At 42.2% G+C, this 23,584-nt stretch overlaps 1 protein-coding gene across 3 annotated transcripts in view; it reads right to left on the reverse strand.

Annotated features, from left to right (window-relative positions):
* Positions 1-23,584, reverse strand: part of Oga (O-GlcNAcase) — a 131,303-nt gene that overhangs the window by 37,446 nt on the left and 70,273 nt on the right. For all 3 annotated transcript variants that reach the window (XM_075676800.1, XM_075676799.1, XM_075676801.1), the window contains 3 exons: positions 21,174-21,265; positions 13,327-13,525; positions 1,294-1,453 (listed from right to left, as the gene is read on the reverse strand). In XM_075676800.1, coding sequence (XP_075532915.1) covers positions 1,294-1,453; positions 13,327-13,525; positions 21,174-21,265 — 451 coding nt within the window. The remainder of the gene's footprint in view (positions 1-1,293; positions 1,454-13,326; positions 13,526-21,173; positions 21,266-23,584) is intronic.

Raw genomic sequence — 23,584 nt, forward strand, 5'->3', positions numbered from 1 at the left:
TCCAACTATTACAAACATCATTTGTTTACCATAAAGTTGGAAAAATTATTGATCACGCGCCCTGGTCAGCCAATCGGATAGCTTGCCACACTGACGTCATATGGGTGATTTGCGCCATATGGGTAGGAGCGGCTTAAAATTCCGCCGAGCAGTGTGCTGCAATCGGCAGCGATGCGCATTGTAAAAACCTTATAATAAATTACACGCTTCATGCGGAGCACTTAGATGCGTCAATTAATGATCAGAAGGACCTACTCTAACAACTCGGTACGTTTACAGAAAACCGTCAAAATCGTTTCAGGGTCCCTTTAAGAGAGTGATACTGGATGCCACCGAAGCGAAACGTGATGCCCACATCGCACCACCTGCAGCAGAGAACGGCGGCATGTTTGGACTATCGCCTACTAAAAGCGTTCTGTAGGCTACCAATGGCTCTACGCACCACACACTGTATAAGAATTAGGTGAAGATGCTTATTTCAATAGGTGTGCGCATCGTCGTTTTTATGTGAGATGAGTGGCTGTGTACTGTTCTATATTGCGTGAGCCTCGAGCCTTTTCTTGTTCACATGGGATCTAGCAGCCGGAAAACGTATAGGATCACAGTCTGCGGCAGGGAACGGCGGTGCATTTCGGTTATTGCCTATTAGAAGCATGCGCTATGCTTCCGATGGCACCACGCGCTGTGAAAGGGATAGGCAAAGATGCTTATCGCAATAGGATTGGCGGTGATAGCTGTGAATGCCATGCGCGACGACCCCAGAGATTTGCTGGTACCGAAATGAGAAATTGAGTGCACGCCGGCATTTCCACGAGAGATGGGCGGGCATTGCAGTGAAGCTGCCACGATGGACAGCTATATACTGTTCTCGATTGTACGTGCCTCACCTGTTTTTTTTTTTTTTTTTGTTTACATGGGATCTAGCAGCCGGAAAACATATCATACAATCGCAGTTTGGTGATGTACTGAACATTGGTGCTGAAAAATTTTGTTTTCCGGGAATATATGAATGGGTAAAAAATAGCTTAACTCTATTGGGTCACTTTTTGTGTTCTCGATTGTGAACATTGGCACTGGGAAAACATATGTAATGGCAACGTATCAATGTGGTTCTACTGTTTATGCTAATGCCCTAGGCTGTGGTGAAGCACACTACCACACATTGAAAGCATCACTTAAAATTGATGCTGAGCATCTCTCACATGGCATTCTATGGTTTAAGGGCAACACATTTCAGAACTTGTCAGAACATATAAGCTGACTAAACCAACAAAATGATAACTTCAGACTCACCATTTGCTTTCAGTGCAGCCAGCACACAAGCCAGCAAACGCTTGGACACGCTAGAATCCATGATTGAGGGCAGTATACTCATGGTCACACGTGATGGATGATGCTTGTATACAATATCTGGAACTTTGACAGCCCTTGCATGGAAGCTGTTCATTATTTCCTGGAAAGATAAATTATGCCCCGTTGTTATAGCATACACATGATTTCAAGGTTCTACAAAGAAAGATCAATCTAGAGTTGTTTTACATACGATATAATGCAAATAAACACAAAAATGCCACCAACACCTGCATGTTTAAAAGACGTTTGCTATTCTAAATTCAACCGTGCCACCCTTATTACTGCAACAGTAACACAGCAAAATAGTAAAAATGAGAAAAGATGTTAGACTTTCTCTGACATCGAAGACCGGGCAAGTTAAGTACAATGTAAAAATATGTAACAGAGACAGGCTGCCCTTTTCACATAATTTATGTTCACATAGTTGGCACCTGAAATGGCTCCGAGTAGCTAATCATGAAGTCCAACATGTGTGGAAATGGCTAAAGCAGTGAAATGCTATGCTGCCTCCTGAAACCATAGAAGTTGCAATCAATGTGTTTACTGGACAGAATTGTTGTACACAATTTAACATAACACACACAAAAGAAAGAAAGTAATCTACCAGCCAAATCCATTGATTTTTGGTACCCACTGGCTAACCACATCACGAGAGTTTTCTGAATCATGCTTTAGTCTTTCAAATGCTATGATGGTGCACTTCATAAAGTTTGCTGGGCTTTTTTTTGGAACAAAACTTGATTTAGCTCTTTGAAGGCATGTTATATCTTGAAACTTCTTAAAACGCAGATGGTCACAACGAGCAGTCAAACCAAGAATTTTTACAGGCACACTAAGCTTTCTGATGGCAAAATTAGCATTTTAGTGGTGCGTATGGCACATGAATAAGGCAGGTAATTGGGAAGGGCTTTCATGTTTTATTACAAGACCCTTGAAGTACTAAAATTTTAACTAACAGAGACGAAGACATGACATTCCATGACGGATACAGGCATAGAAGATTATAAATTCAGCATTTGGTTCAACTTCAGATTTTGATTGAGGGTTACCAAACTTGTATTACACAACTCTTGTTTTGCAGAATACCTTTATTTGCTGTTTTCTCGAACAACCTTGACAAGAATATTTTATCTTGCCGTTCTCGTTCTGTAGAGCGACAATTCTGTAATGTCCATTTCAACATGGTTTCAGAAAAAAAAAGATCTACGGAAACTCCACTTCTTGCCAATAAAAAAATTATTTCTTAAAACTTTTAAAGGAAAAAAAGATAGTATTAGCCCTCTCCGTTGATCTTAAGAAGGCTTTGAACAGCCTAGGTAATCACATACTTTTTGCCAAGGTCCAAACTCTTGAAGGCCCATGCTCTTGAACCCATAGGTTCTTATTTGTCACATCGCCATCAGTAAGTTAGTGTCAATAGACATCCATCACAAATGCTACAGATTATGCCACGGGTACCACAGGGAAGCATGCTGAGGCTTTTTTTATTCAATTTATATATTGATGATGTCATAAATGTTTCATCGTCAATAGTTCCTGAAAAATGTGATATTGTCTTTGCCATTTAGCGAGGGTAAAGCTAAGGGTGAGAAGGTCACCTGATGATTGGGTAATGGAAAGGATGGGTGGGTGGGTACAGAAAACCTAACTTTGAGAGTTGTGTTGTTACTCTGATGCTTTTTATGCTATATATGCCAACAACACTCCTGTATTTTTTGCCGGTAAGGATCCTGATGAAAAGCTCAAGGTGTCCACCAAGTCGACATTTCCAAATTCCCAGGGTTTTCCTGGTTTTCCCCGAGTGCCTTTGCGAAATTCCCTGAGTGACACAGAACTATATTTTATGTCAAGACGGGCTGAAACCATATTGCCCGATGCTGTCACTCTTTAGTAAGCACATGAAACAAGCACATGAAACAAATTTTTAAAAAGAAACGACTTAATCCAATTAAATACTAAGGAGTAGTGTTTATGTTATTCAAAAACAAAATAGAAGGGAGGGGTTAGTAAAATTCCCAGCAAATAAAATGTCTTCGAAAAAAATTGCAAATCGAGTAGGACATACTGAAATACGAATTAAAAGGAGATGTATACAGAAGGAAATATTTTCGAATATGAGCTATTTCTATCAACTAAGAGCAAGCTCAGTGGTATGAGGCCCGAACTTTATCCCAATTGAGATTCTCTCTCAACAGCTCTTAAGTCAACTTCAACTGTCCTGACATACTCTCAGCCCGTGCACGACACATCGATGTCGTGTTTAACTGCTTCAGTTTATTTTGGTTTGGATGAGGGACACCTGCTACTCGGCACCAGCCAACACTTTGTTTTTTGAGCTCAAGCTCCTTCAAAATGGCGGCGGCACCCTTCCTTTCCCGTTAATTCCTCAGTGCGTTGGTCCTTTCTGTCCTTGTCCTCCTTCCACCACTCGTTTGCCCCACGGATCATTTCAAGCATCTTCTTGGTCAGTTGCACAGTCCACGTCCTATTTTTTTAACTCCCTAGGGGCCGCGAAAATGTCCGAAAAATCCGGCAGTTCGAAAAAATAAATGCATGTCATTTACTGCCCTTAAGGGCTCAAACCGCCACAGGCACATTCGAAAATGCTTTGAAGGCCTGTCGGTACACATATTAGGCATATATCGGTGCTCGCACGTATAATTAAGGAATACATACTGTGTCCCGCAGCAATAGCCCCTTCCCACACTTATGCTCCACTGCAATACTTTTGCATATGCTTCACCAAGTAACATTCCTGTAGAGTGGCGAAGCTAACTTTTGGGAACCAGAATTATGCAAAGCACCATGCTTTCCAAGCTTCAAAGCCAACCGCGAGGACCACAAAGGCAGTGTCCGTGCCATTGCTGACAAAATTCTTTCAATAAAAAACACAGCACCCAATGGCAGGAAGCTTCATAGCGAACGACGAAGCAGCTAGGTCTAGCGTTTCCACAGTGGTGGGTATGGCTGTCGGCGGATCTGCGTGCGAGAGTGCCGGTTCGAGGCGGCGAGGTTATCAAAATGGCAGCGGTCGTGGCTTTGATTATACCATTTCAGGCCTTCGGTCACGGCAAAACGTCCGCAAAATCGAATGGCAAAGAGTTCTTGCGTTCGAAATTTGAGACGTTCTGATACATTGACTCTAGGAGTATGTGGCAGTGCCACGAAGCCGGCCAAATTATTGGGAATCTGGAAAGTCGGTCGTTGACTGTACACTGGCAGCTCCTGCAGCCGTCGATAGGGTGTCAAAGACGATTCATTACGATTCCAGTCTGTTACTCGAGCCAGCATTACCACGACTTTCAACCCTATCGATAAAATTATAGCCAATTTTCCCTGATAGAGGCGCAAATTCTCTGAGTTTTCCCAGAGTTTTTCCAGACTACTCAATATACCTGAGAATTCCCAGTTTTCCCGGTTGGTAGACACCCTGAAGCTAATGAAGTGCTTGTGATGCTTGAGCGTTGGTCGCAAAACAAAAGCTATGATCTTCCGTCTGAAGGGTAAATGTGTACTATGTTCTGAATCTGTCTTTATTCCAATAACACAGAAATTGTGCCAGCTTTTAACACAATCGTATGGTTCACAGAGAAGCTGCAGTGGGATGTGCATGTCACCCATGTTTGCTTAGCCACCTCTCATTTTATCTTCTTATATCAATCATCATATTCTGCCTATTAATATAAATTTCTGTTTTTTAAAACCCTTTCCATGTCACACTTGAATTACTGCCAACTTGTACGAGGCACTGCCACACATACATTTCTAAAAGAACAGAAAAAAAAAAGAAAGAAAAATGTATGCAAAATCTACAACACAGCCAGAGATCATACCACTATGCAGCTTTTCTGGTTCTTAATTTCTCTAAAATGAGGGTAACTGATACAAATATGAAGCAAAAAATATTTCAGCCCTGATTGATACAGCAAAATTAACTGATTACGCTTCAATATATCCTCTACAGGATATGAAAAAGTTTAAGAACAAAGAACACCTCGCACAAATTATGGTGCCCAAGTGTAAAGAACTACACTGCCCTTGTTTTAAATGATATAGTGCAGAATGGTATTGACGTTACGTCATGTAGCAGGTCTGAACTTCATCCATAATACAGAACACTCTTTTGCATCCGATATTTTTCTTTTCTTTTGTTGTATTTAATCTCGTTTCGTACAAGAACTATTTTGGTTGCGTTTCTGTGTTCACTTAAATATGCATTCAATTTGCGCAAATGCATGACATTTTTCTTTTCATTTTTTTTTCAAATTTTTTGTTTGCAAGAGATGCGTGCTGCAACTGAAAATGTACTGTGCTGATGAGCATTTACTACCTTGCCGACACGCGAAATGTACTTGGCTGCTGAATTGTACAGGGGCTAGGAAGCCTTGTCAAGCTCTGTAGAGCTATTACTTCCTGGTCCTCAACTCCTCGAGTGGAAAATAAGCTGATTGATTGATTGATATACAGGGTGTCCTACCTATCATGCACCAAGTTTTAAAAAAATGGAAGACCTTTACGTGGATGAACTAATTACATGTCGTTAGCAGCCACCTGAAGAAGAGTCGTATTTTGTGTCCTTCATAATTTGTAATGATTATGACTAACTTTTTAATTGCTATATTTACAGCAGACATGTCAAGATTAGGTGGAGAGACTTAGAAAACACCAATTTCAAAATTCTGTGCAACCCTTTTTTTGCACATGTTAAAGAAAGCTCATTATATATAAAAATATAACAAACAACTATGCGCCCACGTGCCGTGAGTACAGTGCTTTAACGAGTGCAGTGGGAAAGTAAACATCTTGCCTCTAGCGCATCACCCTGCACAGCACGTCGTCCTTGGACTGGTTCTCAAGTGCATGGCACGCGTCAATGACGCACAATGGAAAAATAGCATGAACATGGCCAGGTCAAAGCGATAACAAGTGCGCAGAATCCTACAAGTTAGCAAGAGGGATTTTTTTTTCTCTCTCACTGCAAATTGAAACAACATTGACAGGCCCAATGATAAGATAATGGGTGAAACATTCATATGTGAGCAAGTCCACGCTAATAAACTAGAGACAAGTTGAGAACACGTGAAGTTTTTTCTTTCTTTATTTAAACATTACACGCTTCAGAACCAGCCCAAACACGAAGCGCTGTGCTGGGTGATGCACTAGAGGCAAGATGTTTAGTTTCCCACTGAGCCCATTAAAGAGCACTGTCGCCACCGCCTGTGGGTGCGTTGACAAGACAGGTGGTATATTTTTATATTTCACAGCCTTTTCTTTAACAAACAGAAAAAAGAGCAAACAGTTGAAATTAATATTTTTGAAGCCGTTCCAACACCTAATGTTGAGATGCCTGCCATAAATATAGTAACTGAAGAGTTAATCGATTATTACAAATTACACCCTTTACATTGCCTTTGTGTAGTTTTCTTCCACTTTTTTTGCAACCTTTAATAAAATCATGCCATTCCCCTGTTGAACTCCTTAGTTCATTGAAATTATTCATTTTTTTTCTGTACCTGTATGTCTATATTACACACAGATGTAAATGATGAGCAAAACGGGAACAAGGTGAAAGCAGGAGCCAACATCTCGCTTCTTAGGCCTTGAAGAAGACAAGTTCACTTGTCGAAACGTTGGCTCCTGCTTTCACCTTGTTCTCGTTTTGCTCATCGTCTTGAATTTCCATCTCCTGCCTTCACCGTGTTCACACAGATCTAAATGTATTTCATTGTAATAATATTGTTATTGCAGTTGGAATAGTATTGTATTACAATTCTGTTATTCTTACTTATATTTGCTCATATACCCACCTGCTATGATCCCCGTCAGATTGGCAGTACATTCAAATAAAATTATCTTTCTTCATAAAAATCTTCATAAGACGACCTAACTGTTTTTGATTAGTCTACATTTACTGTAACAGTGGCTATTTTAATGCCTGCAGAGACAAGAGCATCGTCATCTTGTGGCAAGAAACAGAGTGGGTGGAATAATAACAATGTTGATATAATTCTTAACATACAGCTGTCTCTTAAGTTCTTGTAGTCAAGAAACAATTATTTTCTCAAAACAGTGGTAAGAAACCATGTGCTTTGAGAAAAGCAAGATCTTCCAGCATACACAAAATCCCAGTACACTTTATAAAGTACAGCTGCATAATTTTTTTTTTAGATGCTATAAAGACGCTTAGAATAGGTCAGGTCTTCATCATTCACAGCATTCTTCTCTAAGCCTTACACATGAAAATCAGCTTTGAACAGCAAATATTACACATGATAAAAAATTAGGCTGTGTGCATAGCAGTGCCTGCTATGTTCAGTACTTCAAGAAGTTTGGCGATAGATAAATGACATCATACAGCTGACAAAAGACTACAATGTGATCATCTCAGCAACACCCTTTATAGCAAAACAGTGCATTTTAACTCCTTCGTTACCAAACTTACTGGGCCTATTGAAATTGGTCAGTTTGATCGACAGTCTTTTTAAACACATTGTTAATCATTTCCGTTGGAATTTTCAACTATCAAAGCCATGCACTGTATGAAATGCCAACTAAACTTTAACTATTGGTCAGATTTGACAATTTTGGGCAAATTGGAGAGACTGGAAAAATAAAACTTCAACTTGAAGTATTGTCAAAACTATCCGCGAGTGCTCCTAGCACTTCCTTAATAATTTGAGCTTTCGTTGACTCGGCAACCTAATTTTTGAATGACAGCAGCAATGAAGACACAGAAGCTTCTGTTGGGCTGTCTAAGTTTCCGATCCAAGATGTAGGCTATCTTAAAGATGTCTCAAACAAGAGTAGGTGCCCATGAGTGCATTCTATTTTGATAATTCTGTTCAACTAATATAAAGTGCAATTTTATTGTTCCCCTCATGGGTTGCTTTTATCCATCAGCATTTCAACAGCATGCATACAAATTATTAGGACCAATCCTTCCCGTTGGGTAGGGTTTCCATTCATAGAAGAGCACGCAGTTGATTTCAGACTGGCCTTTGACTGAAGCTTGACTAGCTGGACAATCCTACATCTAGAACATCCCCTGCACCAGTGTAAATTACTATGCAATATTGAGCAACACTCCACATTACTCTAAAGTACTGTGCAGCAAGCGAACAAAAAAAAATGGAAGCTTCAGAACCACTTGAATGCACACTAGACGAGCTTGCTTGCACAGAAAAGCTGATCGAACACAATTATCAAGTATGAGGAGGCTTCTGCATGCTCCCTGACCTGGCAACCACTGCTTCACCAGCTGTGAAAGAACAAGGTGCCTGCTGCAATGAGTAAAAACAAATGCTTCCTGCAAAATAGGAACTTATGCAATTTCACATTTGTGAGGCTACTGCTTTCCCACATAGCATGAGCTAAGGCTAGTATTGGTGCCAATAAATCTGCGCAATAATTTTTTTGCGTGGTTTGACTTGCAAAAGTTTGGAACGAGGAGCCAGGTGCATATTGCTACGGAACAGCCGCCACAGTGTGGCTGCACTGAGGAGAAGGAAGACGACGTGGCCACCGCTTGATATAGCGTCGCCATCATTGCCACCGCTTGTCTACGTGTAAATATATTGTAGACTCGTACGTCAGCTACACGTAACATTAATTTGGTGGAGGTGGACGTTCCCCGTACCCGTCATGGAGCTTCGCAGCGGTCGCAACGGCGACAGTGCAACTTCGGCTCCTGCTGGCGGCACTTCCTCTACGCAACCGTCTCCGCCTGCAGCCCCGACCTACGTCGCCATTTCCCCACCTCGGGATCCTGGTGTTTTCAACGGAGTCGGCAGTCCTGATGTTGACGACTGGCTCCGCTTATACGAACGTGTCAGCACCAGTCACAGGTGGGATTCGACTATTATGCTCGCGAACGTTGTTTTCTACCTCGACGGAGCTCCACTTGCATGGTTCCAGACTCGCGAAGAGGAGATCTCGAGCTGGGATCTCTTCAAAGAGAAGCTCCGCGACCTTTTTGGCAATCCCTTCGGTTCGGTATTTTATATGCCAGATTTATTTTTTTAACTCTCCGTAAATGTACTAAAGATAGCAAATTATTACTTTCTTTGATGTTCCTAGAGAAGCTTCTTTTAAGTACTAGTGCAAGCCCTCATAAGAGCACCTTCATGACTCAAAGGTGCCTCCAGTAAACGAAGAGATTTTGCTGCATAGCTACAAATGGCAGACAAGTATTGAAAGGCTTGACACAAACTACATAAAATCAGTTAACGTCGCTGTATCACTACCATATACTATCAAAAGCACACATGACTGAAAACAGTTGCATAATGAGTGGCAAGAAATAACTGTGTTCTTGAACATAAATGCTTTTACAATTTAATCACCCTCAGTCCCCTTCACCTCACTACCAAGCAACCATCCACCGAGCCCTGTAACTAACAAAATGTTTTACAAGGTTTATTTAAGAGCACACACAATGACTGTAAGCCTCTTCATTTTCAAATGTGGTCTGGTGTCATTGTGCATTAGGTCGAAAGACATTGAGAACAACACATTATGGCACACTGCAAACAGCAGACTGGGAAACAGTCTGCCATTAAAATTCTACAGTCAAATGTGGTCTGGTAGCACAGTGAGTTAAGTCGAGAAAGACATTGAGAGCAACATGTCATTGTATACTAAGAGCAGTACATTTGGCAACAGCGGCACGGAGGATTTTATGACAAGCAAGATGAGCGGCTATAAAAAATTGTCATGATGGCAAGCAGTTATTTGCTTAACTGACATACATTTCTTTTTTAGATCTTGCATTCAAAATGTTACTGGATGGCACAATATGAAGCTCCTAAGAAAATATATTGTGCTAGGAATGTATTTCCATTGAGTAAACAACCTTTCCCCATACTAAATATAATTACAGTAGAACCTTGTGAGATTTCCTGGCTCAGACATTTGTGACCAAGGACACAAAAAAATGACTAAATACAGTTAACACTTTATTTTTACCGGTACGTACGTTCCTACAAAATGCAATGTTTCGGCCCCAACGTCAGTACATCACTAAACTGTGATCATGTTACACGTTTTCTAGGCGCCTGATCTCATGTAAACTAAAACCCCTCCATACACGTTTCCACCGACCAGGTTAAGTACCGCCAACTTGCCCTCCTCCTCCACGCTCCTCTCCCACTCACCCCCTTAGCTTCCGGCGCCAAGCGGAACTTACGTAGCTGCAGCTTCCTGTTCCTAGTGGAAGTGACATTTTGTTTTTTTAGCGTTGTTTACTTTCCCGTCGCTGGAGAGGCTTTAATTGCACCAGCTGCGGTTGAAACTGTGAATGCGATTCCATCCAAGAACCACCGCCTATTGTAACCAGCGATCTGCTCGTGTTTGCTGCTTCGTGTCAACCTGCGACCGGTTGTGGCACGAGCGACAACGTACAGTGGAAGGCGCTAGGAGACCACTGCCGTTTTTCGTGCATTTGGAAAACAGTGACCGCGAACTACTACTTCAACGGAATACCACAGCTTGTCCCCTTTGCATTCTTCTTATGGTGACTGCCACAGCTCTGCTAAGCACGTGCGGGCGCCTCACCATCGTCTAACAGCAGTCAAAGTGGAAATTCCCGCAGCGCAACTCCAGGAAGCGGAAACGCCGGAACCGTAAATGCCGGAACCAGAAATACCGGAACCGGATTTGGTGTGAGGGGAAAGGCGGCAGAGAACAAAGGTTGTCGCTACTTAAGAAAGCGCCGGTGGCACGTGGATGCAGGGGCTTTAATGTAAGCAAGGCATACGCGATAGCAAAGAGTACCCGCCCGACGCAGCAGCTTCCCTACAATACTTGCATGCCCATTTCGCGTAAGAATTCCGGCGTGCACTCAGTTTCCTATTACAGTACAGTCGAACCCGGCTATATCGAACTCGCAAAAAACGCCTATCAGTTCGATATAGAGCATAATTCGATATAAGCCTGCTAAATAATTGGATGTCATAAAAGCACATATCATTTATAAAATCACTTTATTGATTAAACTAGCTTAGTTTTGCACGAAACAGTCCTGCATTTTCTTCTGCTTTGGCAATTTCGCTGCCTGCGACGCACGCACTTTTCCACATTAAGGAGTCGGAGCAGCTGAGGCCGCAACTTTCCGCATTCGCGCAGAAGCACCGGACTAGTGCGAGCGCACCAATCACTTCGGAGGATGTGGGCCAAGGACCGTCGTTGCTTTCCTCATTGTGCCCACTTTTACTTGTGCTCGGTACGATGTTGGCAATGTAGTCTTCGTTTTCGGGCTCTCCCGTGGTCGCGACACATCATTTGCGCTCACAAACTCATCCACCGTTGATTCGTCAACAGCTTCCGAAAATTCTGACAGTTCGCTCCAAACTTCGGCAACACTGGCGACGGCTTCGTCGCATTCATCAGAATTTACGGTCATCACCGAGCACGCGGAAGTCGGCACGGCTGAAGCAATTTCAGATTAACCACTCGTACGCGGCCGTGCGTACGGGTTGGGCGCCACGGGCACCGGGTCGCGAGTTTGGACGCTTTAGCCCTAATCTCCCCCTTATTCTTCAAGATCATGCCGAGAGTGCTCCTCGGAATCTTGTGCTCTGCGGGGACATCCGACTTCTCACCGCGTTCGACATGATTTATGATTGCGAGCTTCACGACGAAAGGCAAATTCTTCCGCTTCATCACGGCAACACTGCGAGGGAAGGCCTACAAGGCGCACACAACGACAGCGAGACAAGTTGCACTTTCGCCATCTTGCATGACGAGGGCACGAGAGCATCTGATTGGCTGTCTGAGCAAGCGCTGTGGGCGGGCCAGGATCAATTTTTGCAGGGGGGGGGGGGGGTGCCGATGGCTCGTCCGTGGCAGCGCGGTCGGGTGCGGTCACGGTAGGGAGAGCGGTTGGATGGAGCCGCGCAGCCGGTTTTCTCCGCCAACGGGGGGGGAAGCCAACTTCCGGGGGCACTTTCCGCCGCTTGACGTTCGATATATCGGGTGTTGCTGCTATTTTTGTTCGATGTAAGCGTAATTTTTGCGATATATACTCATTGTAACTATATCGTGTCCAGAAATTGTTCGATATATAGAATAATTCGATGTAAACGGGTTCGATATAGTCGGGTTCGACTGTACCAGCAAATCTCCTTGTGGGTTGTCGCACGCTGCATTGACAGCTATTGCTGCCAGCCCTATTGCAATAAGCATCTTCAACTATCTATTTTATAGCACATGAGGTGTAGTGCCCTTGGAAGCCTGCTGCCTGCTTTTAATAGGCAATAACCCAAATATGCCGTCGTTCCCTGCTGCACGCGACACGAAGTGAGTGTCATGTTTCACTCTGGTGGCATCGTTTTCACTGTATTCTACCATCGCCCATCAGCTCGATTTCGTTTTGGTTTCCCATCGATGCCTTCAAATACTGCCCAATAGGAAATGACAATGTGCATCTCAGATCACTCGAGCCTCACCAGCTGGACGCGCATCGGCGTCTCGCGCCGCAACGGTTCGCGCCGTATGGGCATGTCAAAACATTCCGGCAAAATTCCCTGCTGAAAGAAACTACTGACTCATGCAGAACTCAAGGAGCACGTATGTACACTTGCTGAAGCTGAAACAACTATAATGCACGTCTTGGGCCGCTCGAGCCCCACCAGCTCAGCACACACTGGCGTCTCGTGCTGCACAATTCGCAAAATTCTTCACATTACGCAGTTGAGCCAGTTGCACATTACTACTACAGTTGAGACTGTCGATTTTTTTTAGTGTCTTTGGATTGTACGATTGTCAGTTAGTTTGTTCTCACATGTTTTTTGGAAAGCATATGAACAAGGTTCTACTGCATTATGGCAAAAAAGCCAGATACTTCCCAAGCAAAAAAATATGTTGCACTTCTATGTGACTGTCATAAGTTGCAGGACATAGCAGCGCACACATACATGCACATGCATGTATGAGCACACACACACACTCAACAGCAGCCAACATAACATGTCCCACCTCAGCAGGGCTAAGCATCTCTGCGGGCTCCTTAATGGGTGCAGGATACTTAATGCACAGTTCAGGCTTCCAGGCCACTTCCAGCTTCTTGTTGAATTGCTGGGCATCAAGTGCAGCCAATGCATAGCCACACACTCCTGCCTCATCTTCCACAACAAAGCAGTACTCATTGCTCAGGGTTAGAAAACCACCAACCAGCCTGCACACACGAGATGAAAAGTAGTTAACTTGGGTACAAACTAAAATGCATGGCCACCAATTTCCAAACAACAACGTTACAGAAGTGATATGCACAAACACATGACTAACACTGAACAGTTCTTCATCCTGGGCATCATTAACAGCCAGTTGCTCACCTTGCACCGAAATTTCTGTAGGCTCATTAACCTAGTGGCATTGGTGTAGCTTTGCTAATGCAGTTATAATGTAGGCACAGACTGTACAGCAGAAACAACAACATGAAAACACATGTCCCAGTTTAAATATGTGCTTACTGGCAATAAACATTTACCTGCAATAATGACGGCTTATGTAATACCTGCTCATATAAGCAAATCTTCATTTTTGAACGTTCAGCAACTTCTCTACGAACACCTTAATAGCCCTGATATTAATAAAATCAAATTGTAATTAAATTTACATAACAATAATTAAACCCCAAAATCTGCCAAAATATGCCTCAGCATTCCAGTTAAGATTGTCTTGAATTGTTAGAGATGCTTTTAGGAAACTGTTATGCAAATGTATTTTGCAGGACATTTTAAGGTGGCATATGAAAAATGGTGCTAGACTTACGATTTCTGCTAAGCAGGCATGACTGCATCACTCCTCAGCTTCAATTTTGCAATAACATGTATGCTGAAGTTATTTACAAATAATTAGCTTATTTTAGTCAATTAGCAAAATTAATGTTGAACACTTTTTTGCTGTTAATGTCCGCCTAGCCATGTTGCCTAGCCTATCAGCAAAAATGACAGGGGCCTAGATATGACAGTCTTTTTTTTATTGTTCTGCATAAAAAGAAACATCTGGTATGTGTGTGTGTGTGTCATACACACACACAAATATGTAAGTATACATAATTAAAAGATAAGTGTTTCTGGCAACTGCATCAATATTTAAGTAAGTTCATGTTGAAAAATAACTAATTTATCTTAATGTATTGGTCGGGGACCAGCATTCATTAAAAAATTTTGATAAAGGCCAATCACTGGCTGAAATGTTGAAATAATCTTGTTTTTGAATGCAGGCTTACTCCAAGTGTGTGTGCATGTACGTGTGTATGCAAGTATGTCTTGGCAAATTTAATTATTAGAAAAAGAATTGAAAAACATAACCGCTTCAGCCATGAACCATAGGAAGAACTCTGCACAGAGCCTGTAAATACGTTCAAGCTGTACAGAGTACTAGTATGAGAACAAAAAGTTATCCGTCCCTTCGGAGACAAGATGTAACAGCTAAGAAACATGACATTACACACACTTGCAGGCAAAAGGTGCAGAAAGAATAATGATGGCAGAAGTGAAAGCGATTCTAAAAACAATGAAAAGAGGGGGCAGGGGAATTTCATGGCAGGAGCAAGCTGAACAAGAATAACGTGTTCCGTTGTATTTTTGTGAGAACGGGCAGGCGTCAGGACAACAGTTCTACTTTTATAGATTGAAAGACACCTAATTTCTGGTGACGCACATCAAAGTGACGGGTTTATCTTTTTTTTTTTTTAATGTCAGAAAGTTAGAGGGCCCCCAGGAGATATTTAAAAATGCAAGAATTTTTTTTTTGAAGTCTGTCATCTCTTCTTCCTCTTTTGTATGAAAGTATGTGTATGCGTACTTATTGCGATTCCATGCTGTCCCCGAAGAAACAGGTAATTTGTGTGTTGAATTCACATTACTTTTTCACCTTGTACATACAATCCTGCACAGTAAAGGAATTGCTTAAGTTAAACATGGAGACTAAGAAAATCATTCTTGACAAAGGCCGGTCTTCATATGAAAAGATTATTATTCAATGTGATACACGTGATGCAAGATATTTTCTGACCAAGCGCATCTTTTGTCGTGTGTCTCACAGCGCAACAACCCCTCGACTTCCAGCACTGTGGTAAAGAAAGGTTGGCCATGTCCCTTTCCATGGCTACATTCTCTTAGGCCAATTGAAACAGCCACAGGAAAAGTCACACCCGTGTAATCTGAAAGGCTACAGCTTATACTATGGCTGCCGAGATTGGGCTCCAGCACAGCAGGTCATCCCACAAAATCCCAGAAGCTACACTGTCAGCACAATTGCATCATTCTCTATCACCAGATGGTAACAATGTGTGGCACACAGTATCTCAAACTAATGTTGCTTCAAAAGCCTGGCACAATGATGCATAGAGCAGGGCAGGCATCTTTCCCAATGGACATGGCAGCGCACTATCAAGTGCAGTTCGAAGGTCAGAAAAGGCCACAAAGATGTAGCAGCTGCAGGAACTGACTGCCGATAACTTCGTTCATACAAGACACAATCAAAAATATTTTGTTGGAAAAACATTAGTGAGATGCGCCCTGCCATATGGACAGATTAAACACCTTTCATAAAAGATACTGCAGGGCTCCTCTAATGCCTCTGAGGATTTACAACCTGTGATCAACAACGGCAGTTACCAAGCTCTCAGTAATAGTCTACTCTCGTTACAACTGACCCGCACACAACAGACTTTCGGATATAACGGACAATATTTGAACCTCAGTTTGCTCTACCTATTTTATTAATGCAACAAAGTTCACTTTTAACGGACCACGCTACAACGGACTATTAGCTACAGCAGACGAAATTAGCGGCAATGTTTGTCAAAATTCGACGTATAAAACGGACTTTTGCCATGTCTACACGGGATGACATCTGACTTGCGAGAGAGAGGGTAGTTCTACGCAGGCGACTGCTGTTTATGGCGGAGCGCCATATCTTGAAAGCGACCGGCGATGTGGGCGAAGTCTTCCCAGTGCCAGTAGCTTCACATGCGCTGTACTTTTGACGTTTAGTTCACATTGAAGCGAGAGACAGCACAAAGGTCAATTCGTTAGCTGCTGCTACTGCAATTCAACGTTTTGACAGCAACTTTCAGCGGTCGTCGAGCGAGATGTGTTCATGTTTACTCGTGGACATGTGACACCAAGCTTGTTAATTTAGTTAGTATGCGAATATTTACAACTTCACACGGCCGATAAAACTACTATCCTTACTTCCCATAGCTGTTTACTACGACATTTTTTGTTAGATTATCAGGGCCTGTTGTAACGAGAGTCGACTGTGGTACGAGTATCATACAGAGGATACTGAACTACCCATTAACTACCAGCACAAAAATTCAATAAAACATTATCGCTCTCTTTATTACGGTGATGTAGAAACAAAAATGTTATGACCTTATAAACCTTTGGGTGCCAGGAATTTTTTCTAAGTGCAACAAATTCAATTTCCACTTAAGCAACACATCAGCAGGCTTTAAATTGAAATGCTCTTTATTGGCAGCACATTTCTGAATATATTAAAAAAAATATTTTTTTTAATATACTGATGTGAATTAATAATCTTAATTAGGATAATTAGTGTTATTCAGGCAAGAAGGCTTCTTCGTTGTCGTCATTACATGAAGACATCTCATAATCAATATCAAAGTCATCTGAATCAGACTTTTTTATAAAGAGTTCTTGAATTTCTGCATCATTAAAAGAATGCACAGGCTTTTCGCACCCATCTGCCACGTCAGAAAACAAGACATGTGAGAACACCAACCGTCGATAAACATTGTGATGCCATCTGTTGTATAAAAACAAAACCTGCAACTTCTGAGTAGATGGCCCAACCAGTCTATGAACGTTTCTATGAATTATGGCAATGCATATGAATCAGTGACCAGACGCATATACTCTGGCAAGGTGTACATTGGCCCACAATAACAGCTGTCACAACTTCTCTGTGCATGTCATAAATGCACAACACAGGTTGCATTGATGTCAATATACACCTAAGTGCTACTCATTAAAGCTCTCCAAACTTCACAAAGCAGCAACCTACTTTTAAAAATGCCCCCTTGGCACAGACTTCCCCATTTTTCCTCCTCCTATCTTCTTTCCAGCATCCGCTGTGTCCCTATTGGCCTACCGCGTTTACATGGGAGAATTCACCATTTCTATTTGTTTACTTTCTCGCTGTGTCACAATTTTCATAGCAAAAGAATAAACGAGCTGGCATGAGGCACGTGTTGTCCGTTTGTGTTAAGTACGATGTGGGTTGTGCACATCGGAATTTTTGCTGTTTTATGACAAAAACAAAGCTCATTTGTAGTATTTCTCGATATGTGGTATTCCTCCAGGAGCATGCCAACAATGTAAAACAGAAGTACGGCAGTGACCTGGATTTGCATTGCCGGTCATGTGGGTGAAGCCCGAAATTCAAGGAAGTCATCATCAAGAGGCACACAGATCAGCACACACACCAGATCGAGGCCTTTACCATTGTCAAGCGCAGTTCTTTGTGTGTCAGCTCGACATCTATTGACTTATTAAACAGGGAAATTGCATATCTGCAAGAATAACTGCATGTTAACTGTATAACTGCAAGAATAATCACCAACCAGAGGCTTTTGGCAAGCGATCCATGCACCTATGTTTTTTGTGTGGCTGTGTACAATGCACAGATTTTGATAGCATTGTGTTACTGTCTCAACATTATTCTCATAATAGCAAAGCAGCACAAATGATGCACACCTTGAAAGTAATGCCCTTTTCAGCTAATCTCGGCGATTACATACTGGCCAGACAAGTACACTGCATGCTTGGTTTCATGAACATTTCACGAGTTAGAAGTCATTTGGGTGTTCATATATCTTTCCACTAAAAAAAGTTATTCTTCAAAGCAAGAAAGTGAGCACTGGAACACGTGCATTGACACACAAGAATGTGGGCGTTATTAAGGATGACGAACCATGTTCTTTAATTCATACTTACAGAAATTCAAGTACGAGCCTGTTCAAGAGAATTGGAAGCCATTTATTAAGCATTACTAAAATTGCTTCCACAAATTCCAACAGAAATTAACATCAACCAATAGCAAGCATTTTAGAAACATTCATTCCAAGCAAGCTAAAAAAAAAACAGCAGGTTGCACAAAAGCCACGCACTCCAACGTTAGCATTTTGATGACCACAGATAGTACCTCCTTGAAGAATTTGAGAATTTTCAGGCACAGGTAAAGCTATGTCATCGTTCTTTCCATCTCCCATGTTTGTGGTTCTACCATCTGATAAGCTTAACTGACATACTCAGACTGTCTTACAAGTGAAAATTTTCTAGTCGACTTCCGTTAATTTGATCCTGACGGGACCGATGAAATTGGTTGAATTAAACATGAGGCAGAGGAAATGCCGTAACACACGACTGCTTCATTTGGCAGCATTTCCCAGATTGCAACACACCCCCGAATCAAACGATAACTTACATGTTATGGCTTCAAGGTAGAACACATAGAAATGACATTAGAGCTCCTAAACAAAGTAGAATGTAGTCTAGTCCATTTCTACCAATAATAATTTAACTAGGCCTGAGCAGATGGTGTCAAAATCCATGACGTCACAGCAAGCTGGTGCAAAAATATCAAGGCAGCATGGCCACCCATCTTCTCTTCTTGCGTCTCTTCTGGCTTACCAAGCATTTTCTTGCAGTAACAGTGGCTTTTTTGCTATTGTGGAAAGACAATTTACTAACACAGCTAAGGAGGAAGCTTTAGCTCGGGCCCAACTCCGACGCGGCCTATTCAAATACATGTAAAATGCAAGAATGTTTTTCTGAGATTACCCCTGGACTGGTCCTAATAAAATTTGTTGCATTTGAAAGAGAAAGTTAAATTCTAGTGACTGTTGGAAGCAAAATTTTGATTTAGGGCCTGAATTTTATTAAAAAGGTTTTCAAAAATTCAGATGTTTGAAAAAAAGAGAAGCACGAAGTTTACAAATTAATAGCTCTGAATCAAGAATAGATATCACGGTTCTGTAGAGGGCATCCATTAGATGCTTCAAAGCGGACAAATTCAATGTCATTTTATATCTTACGTGAATTTGTTACGTAGTGTACAAGGGTTCTGCAAAAGCTGTATTTCCATGAAGTCGAGGTTTTGACAGAAGCCCGGCTGGTCGGGAGGCATCATGAAGAAGGGTAAAAAGGACACCGACTACTGAAAGAATGCAAGACGGTTCGGCTGCCCCGACAGGAGCCTTGTTCACAATGAAATTCATTGTGAACAAGGCTCCCATAAGGGGAGCCGAAACATCCTTTCTTGTATTCTTTGAGTGGTCGGTGTCCTTTTTACTCTTCTTCCTGTATTTCCATATTACTCAATTTTTTGAGATTCATGTGTAACATATCAATTTTGTCCGCTTTAGATGTACTATCAGATCCAATACACAGAATTGTGATATCGTTATTCCTTGCTGAGCTACCAGAGTTGTAAATTTAATAGCTTCGTTTTCTGGAAGGTTTTTATTTTGCCAATTTCTAATAAAAAATTTACGACCTAAATTAAAAATTTGAAGCCAACAGTCACTAGATTTTAAGTTTTTCTTTTAAATGCAACAAACCTTGTCAAATTTGGTGCAGTGGTTGCCAAAAGAAACTAGTTCTCCTTTTACATGTATTTAGATAAGAGCACCCGAGCTAAAGCTTCCTCTTAACCCTTTGAAGGTTTTTGCCGTATATGTACGGTGGCGGTTTTCTGTCCCGCAAGGTCTTTGCCGTACGGGTACGGTTTCGACCCTTTCTTTGAAATTTCGAGCCATAATGACGATGCGTGCCCACTGGTAGGTGCTGCCACTTCTTAGGACTTACAAGCATTTGAAATTTGTTCTACCTTCTTGCGAAGATAAACAGAACTGGTTGCTAGCTTCAGCGCATCGCGCAGACTGCGGCAACACCCCTTTCATGGTTTTGGTTCCGCCGCATGATCGCAACAGAAGCGCGCAAAATATTATTTTTCTTTGTCGGCACTCTCTTGCAGGGGCGGCGGAAGTTGATTTCTATCTTGATTGGCGCTGCTCTTAGCTTGTTTATCACCGCCGTTCACGAGGTATTCTCGCTCTCTTCGGCAACGCGCTTACGCGAGAGGGTGCCTCAGACCTCTGCGCAAGGCAGCCGCACAAAGAGAAGATGTCACGTGCGTGCCAACACAGCTATTCGCTCCAAGAGGAGAACAGACACATGTTTTAGGTGTGCAGATTGCAATAAGGTGCTGTGCATAGACCCGTGTTTCAAGGAGTATGACACTCTGAAATACTATTGAACATTTTGCAGTTCTGAGTGGTGCCAACCCCAAAATACTGTTCCCAATTTTTTTTTACTATTTATTCCTGACTTTATACATTTTGTACATTCAAGATCCCCAATAAAGCAATTTGACCACCTGGGAAAGTTTTTTTTCAAATAATTCGGCCCTCAAAGGGTTAGGCCATTTTTCTCTTTAGTGGCCCTTTAACGTGCGCCTAAATCTAAATACCCACTAGTGTTTTTGCATTTTGCCACTACTGAAATGTGACCAGCATGGCTGGGATTGAACCAGCGATGTTAAACTCAGCAGCACAATGCCAGAACCACTGAGTTACCTTGGTGGGCTAACACATTTCAAATCTGCAATGCGACAATGTCTTACCTAAACTTATGTCTATGACAGAAGTAAGCAACATAAATTTGTGTTAAAATATAGTATTAATAATAAATAATTTTAAAAATGAAAATAAAAAATGGAAAAGGCAGGGGAGGGGTGCGACATGACAAAGCAGCAACAATGTTTACTGCCAAGAAAATAGTACTTACTTATCACCAATGAGGTTAGGAAACTCTGGAAACACCGGTGTTCCATCCATACCATCGTCACAGGTCTTTCGACACACCTCATAAACAAGTGGCTGCAGGAAAAGCAGAAGAGAGTTACAAATGAATGAATGGCTCACATTAATTGCAGAAATAATGTATTTCAGCAACTTGTTCAGTGTTGCCACATAAAGCTGACTTGAATGAATGAACTTTATTTTTCCACTCAGAAGAGAGATGTGGCTTCGAGAGGTCTCATCATAGGTCTCTACATAGGAGGTCAGGACCGCAGTGTCATGAAGTCATGTTGTGTATTATCTCTTGTTTATACTGCAGAGAGAGTCAGAAATTACACAGAAAAAACACCTTTGCAATTCTTTTTTTTTTTTCAGAGAAATGCTCCACTATGAGGTAATTTCTAGGCTTGATGAACATACTTTGAGAGCACTTTTTTAAAGAATGTGCAGTTTCTAGGTTTCACTGCACAACCTTACGGCTAAAAATACAAACCAGACTGATGCACACAGCACTGAAATGCCGAATTCGCTGTGCCCGAAATAAGGGCTACAAGACACGGTGGTGTAGTACATTAGTGTTATTTGGGTTAGAGTTCCTTATTCCACCAAAATTCTTTATATAGAAGGCATTTCGGAAGATGCATTCAAAATTCCTTATAGGGCCCCACATCAGGCCACATAGGGAATTTTACTAGTACGCTGGAAGTTATGTGCCCTCTAAGGAGTGGTCTACCACAGGAATCTTTTTAATCAGTTCATTACTAGCAGAGATAGAAACAAATATTTGAAGTGCCGTGAACCGATGATTTCAGGAGGCGAGCATCACCGCCAACATAACACTTTCTCCACTTGCCCCATCTAGCCTCTACGAGTGAAATTCCTTGCCTGCATTCTCTCATATCAGAGCCGAAGGAGTGCATTACGAATACGTTATGGGCCCCACCTTTTATTATTTTTTTTATTGAGAGTGCCGCTCTTAGGCCTCCGTTCCTACGATGAGTGCCAGCGTCCCTTGTAACCAAGCGAATTAGCACAGTGAAGGATGAAAGAGCTAATGCGGAGCGCAGCGGGGGATGAAAGACGGTGATAGCAAAGAGCGTAAGGAGGAATACTGAGGAGCATGCAGTAGATGCATGAAGCGAAAGTGGAGGAGGAGGGTATGGCAAGAGCATGAGCAGAAAAGCGTAGTGCCATGCAAGACGGGCTGGCTGTGTGATGACGATGGCTATGAGATGGCACCAGAGCAGTGCACGTCGTCTGTTCACCGATGATGCCACTGATACCATAAATGAAAACAAAGTGCTGCATGAGCGGAGGTCTGTCTGCGGCGGCTGCTGCGAATCATGGCCACATATCACCCATGCGCTGCCTCTCGCGATCTCCCGGTCAGCAAGGCTGTCGCGCCACACTTCACTCCGTTTCATGTGCTGCACGAGACAGATTAGGTATTCATGCCAGCCAATATATTGCAAAACAAAAACGCGTATAGAGCTAAACTCAAATTTCACATTAGGGAGTATCGTAATTTTCGGTTAAGCTTTTTTTTCTCTCTCTTACGATTTTGATGAGGAGCGCATTTTCTGTGAGGGTCTTGCAAGCAAGCTGTTGCGTTTATCTCGTTTCACGCAGCGGACAATTTTGCGTGCTCTGCATGAGAACACCTGATCAAGGGTACAAGTCAGTGCCCCAATTACGAACACTCAGGCAGGCGCGAGAGGATGAAAGTGCATGATCGCAGTGCTGGAACACGGTAGAAAGTGATAGTTTCATTCTCTGCGCAAGCGACGGCACGACATGCGAACAAGCAGACGAAATGGAAGTACATCTCTCTTGCTATGGTATGAAGTAAAACAAAAACATGCAGACATCCAGTTTGCATGTTTTTATTTTTCTAAACTAATTGGTCCACTGAAGCAACAGATTAAAGAAATAACTGATGGCTGGGAGTACGGCACCCGCGAGGAGAAGGGCAAACAGCATTTAGTTTGAAATTTAAGCTCTTTCTGTGGCATGCAGGAATGTAATACTTAGCAGACATGATCATTAGTGCACATTGTATGCACTGCGCTTCTCAGCTGAAATTGGCCAGACCAGGTGCGTGGCCCTTTAAGGACAGCAAGATGCATTATAAAAACGATTTTTTTGACATCGGTTCATCAGAGGCATACATTCTAAAATAACTCAAGCTAGTAATTAAACAAGCAATAATGCAAATTAGACTAATTAACTTTATAATCGAGCAAGGACATGGCCTGATAAGGCATTGGCATTTGCTCTGCGGTGGTGGTGGCGAGCGGCATCGCAGAAAGCGTAACCCAAGTTCTTCGATACTTGCAGTTGTGGCTATCCTTCCCTGGAAACATCGCCCACGTGGCACCAGCGCTGACAGGAATCCTT

Source organism: Dermacentor variabilis, unplaced genomic scaffold (assembly GCF_050947875.1).
Source record: "Dermacentor variabilis isolate Ectoservices unplaced genomic scaffold, ASM5094787v1 scaffold_12, whole genome shotgun sequence".
NCBI lineage: Eukaryota > Metazoa > Arthropoda > Arachnida > Ixodida > Ixodidae > Dermacentor > Dermacentor variabilis.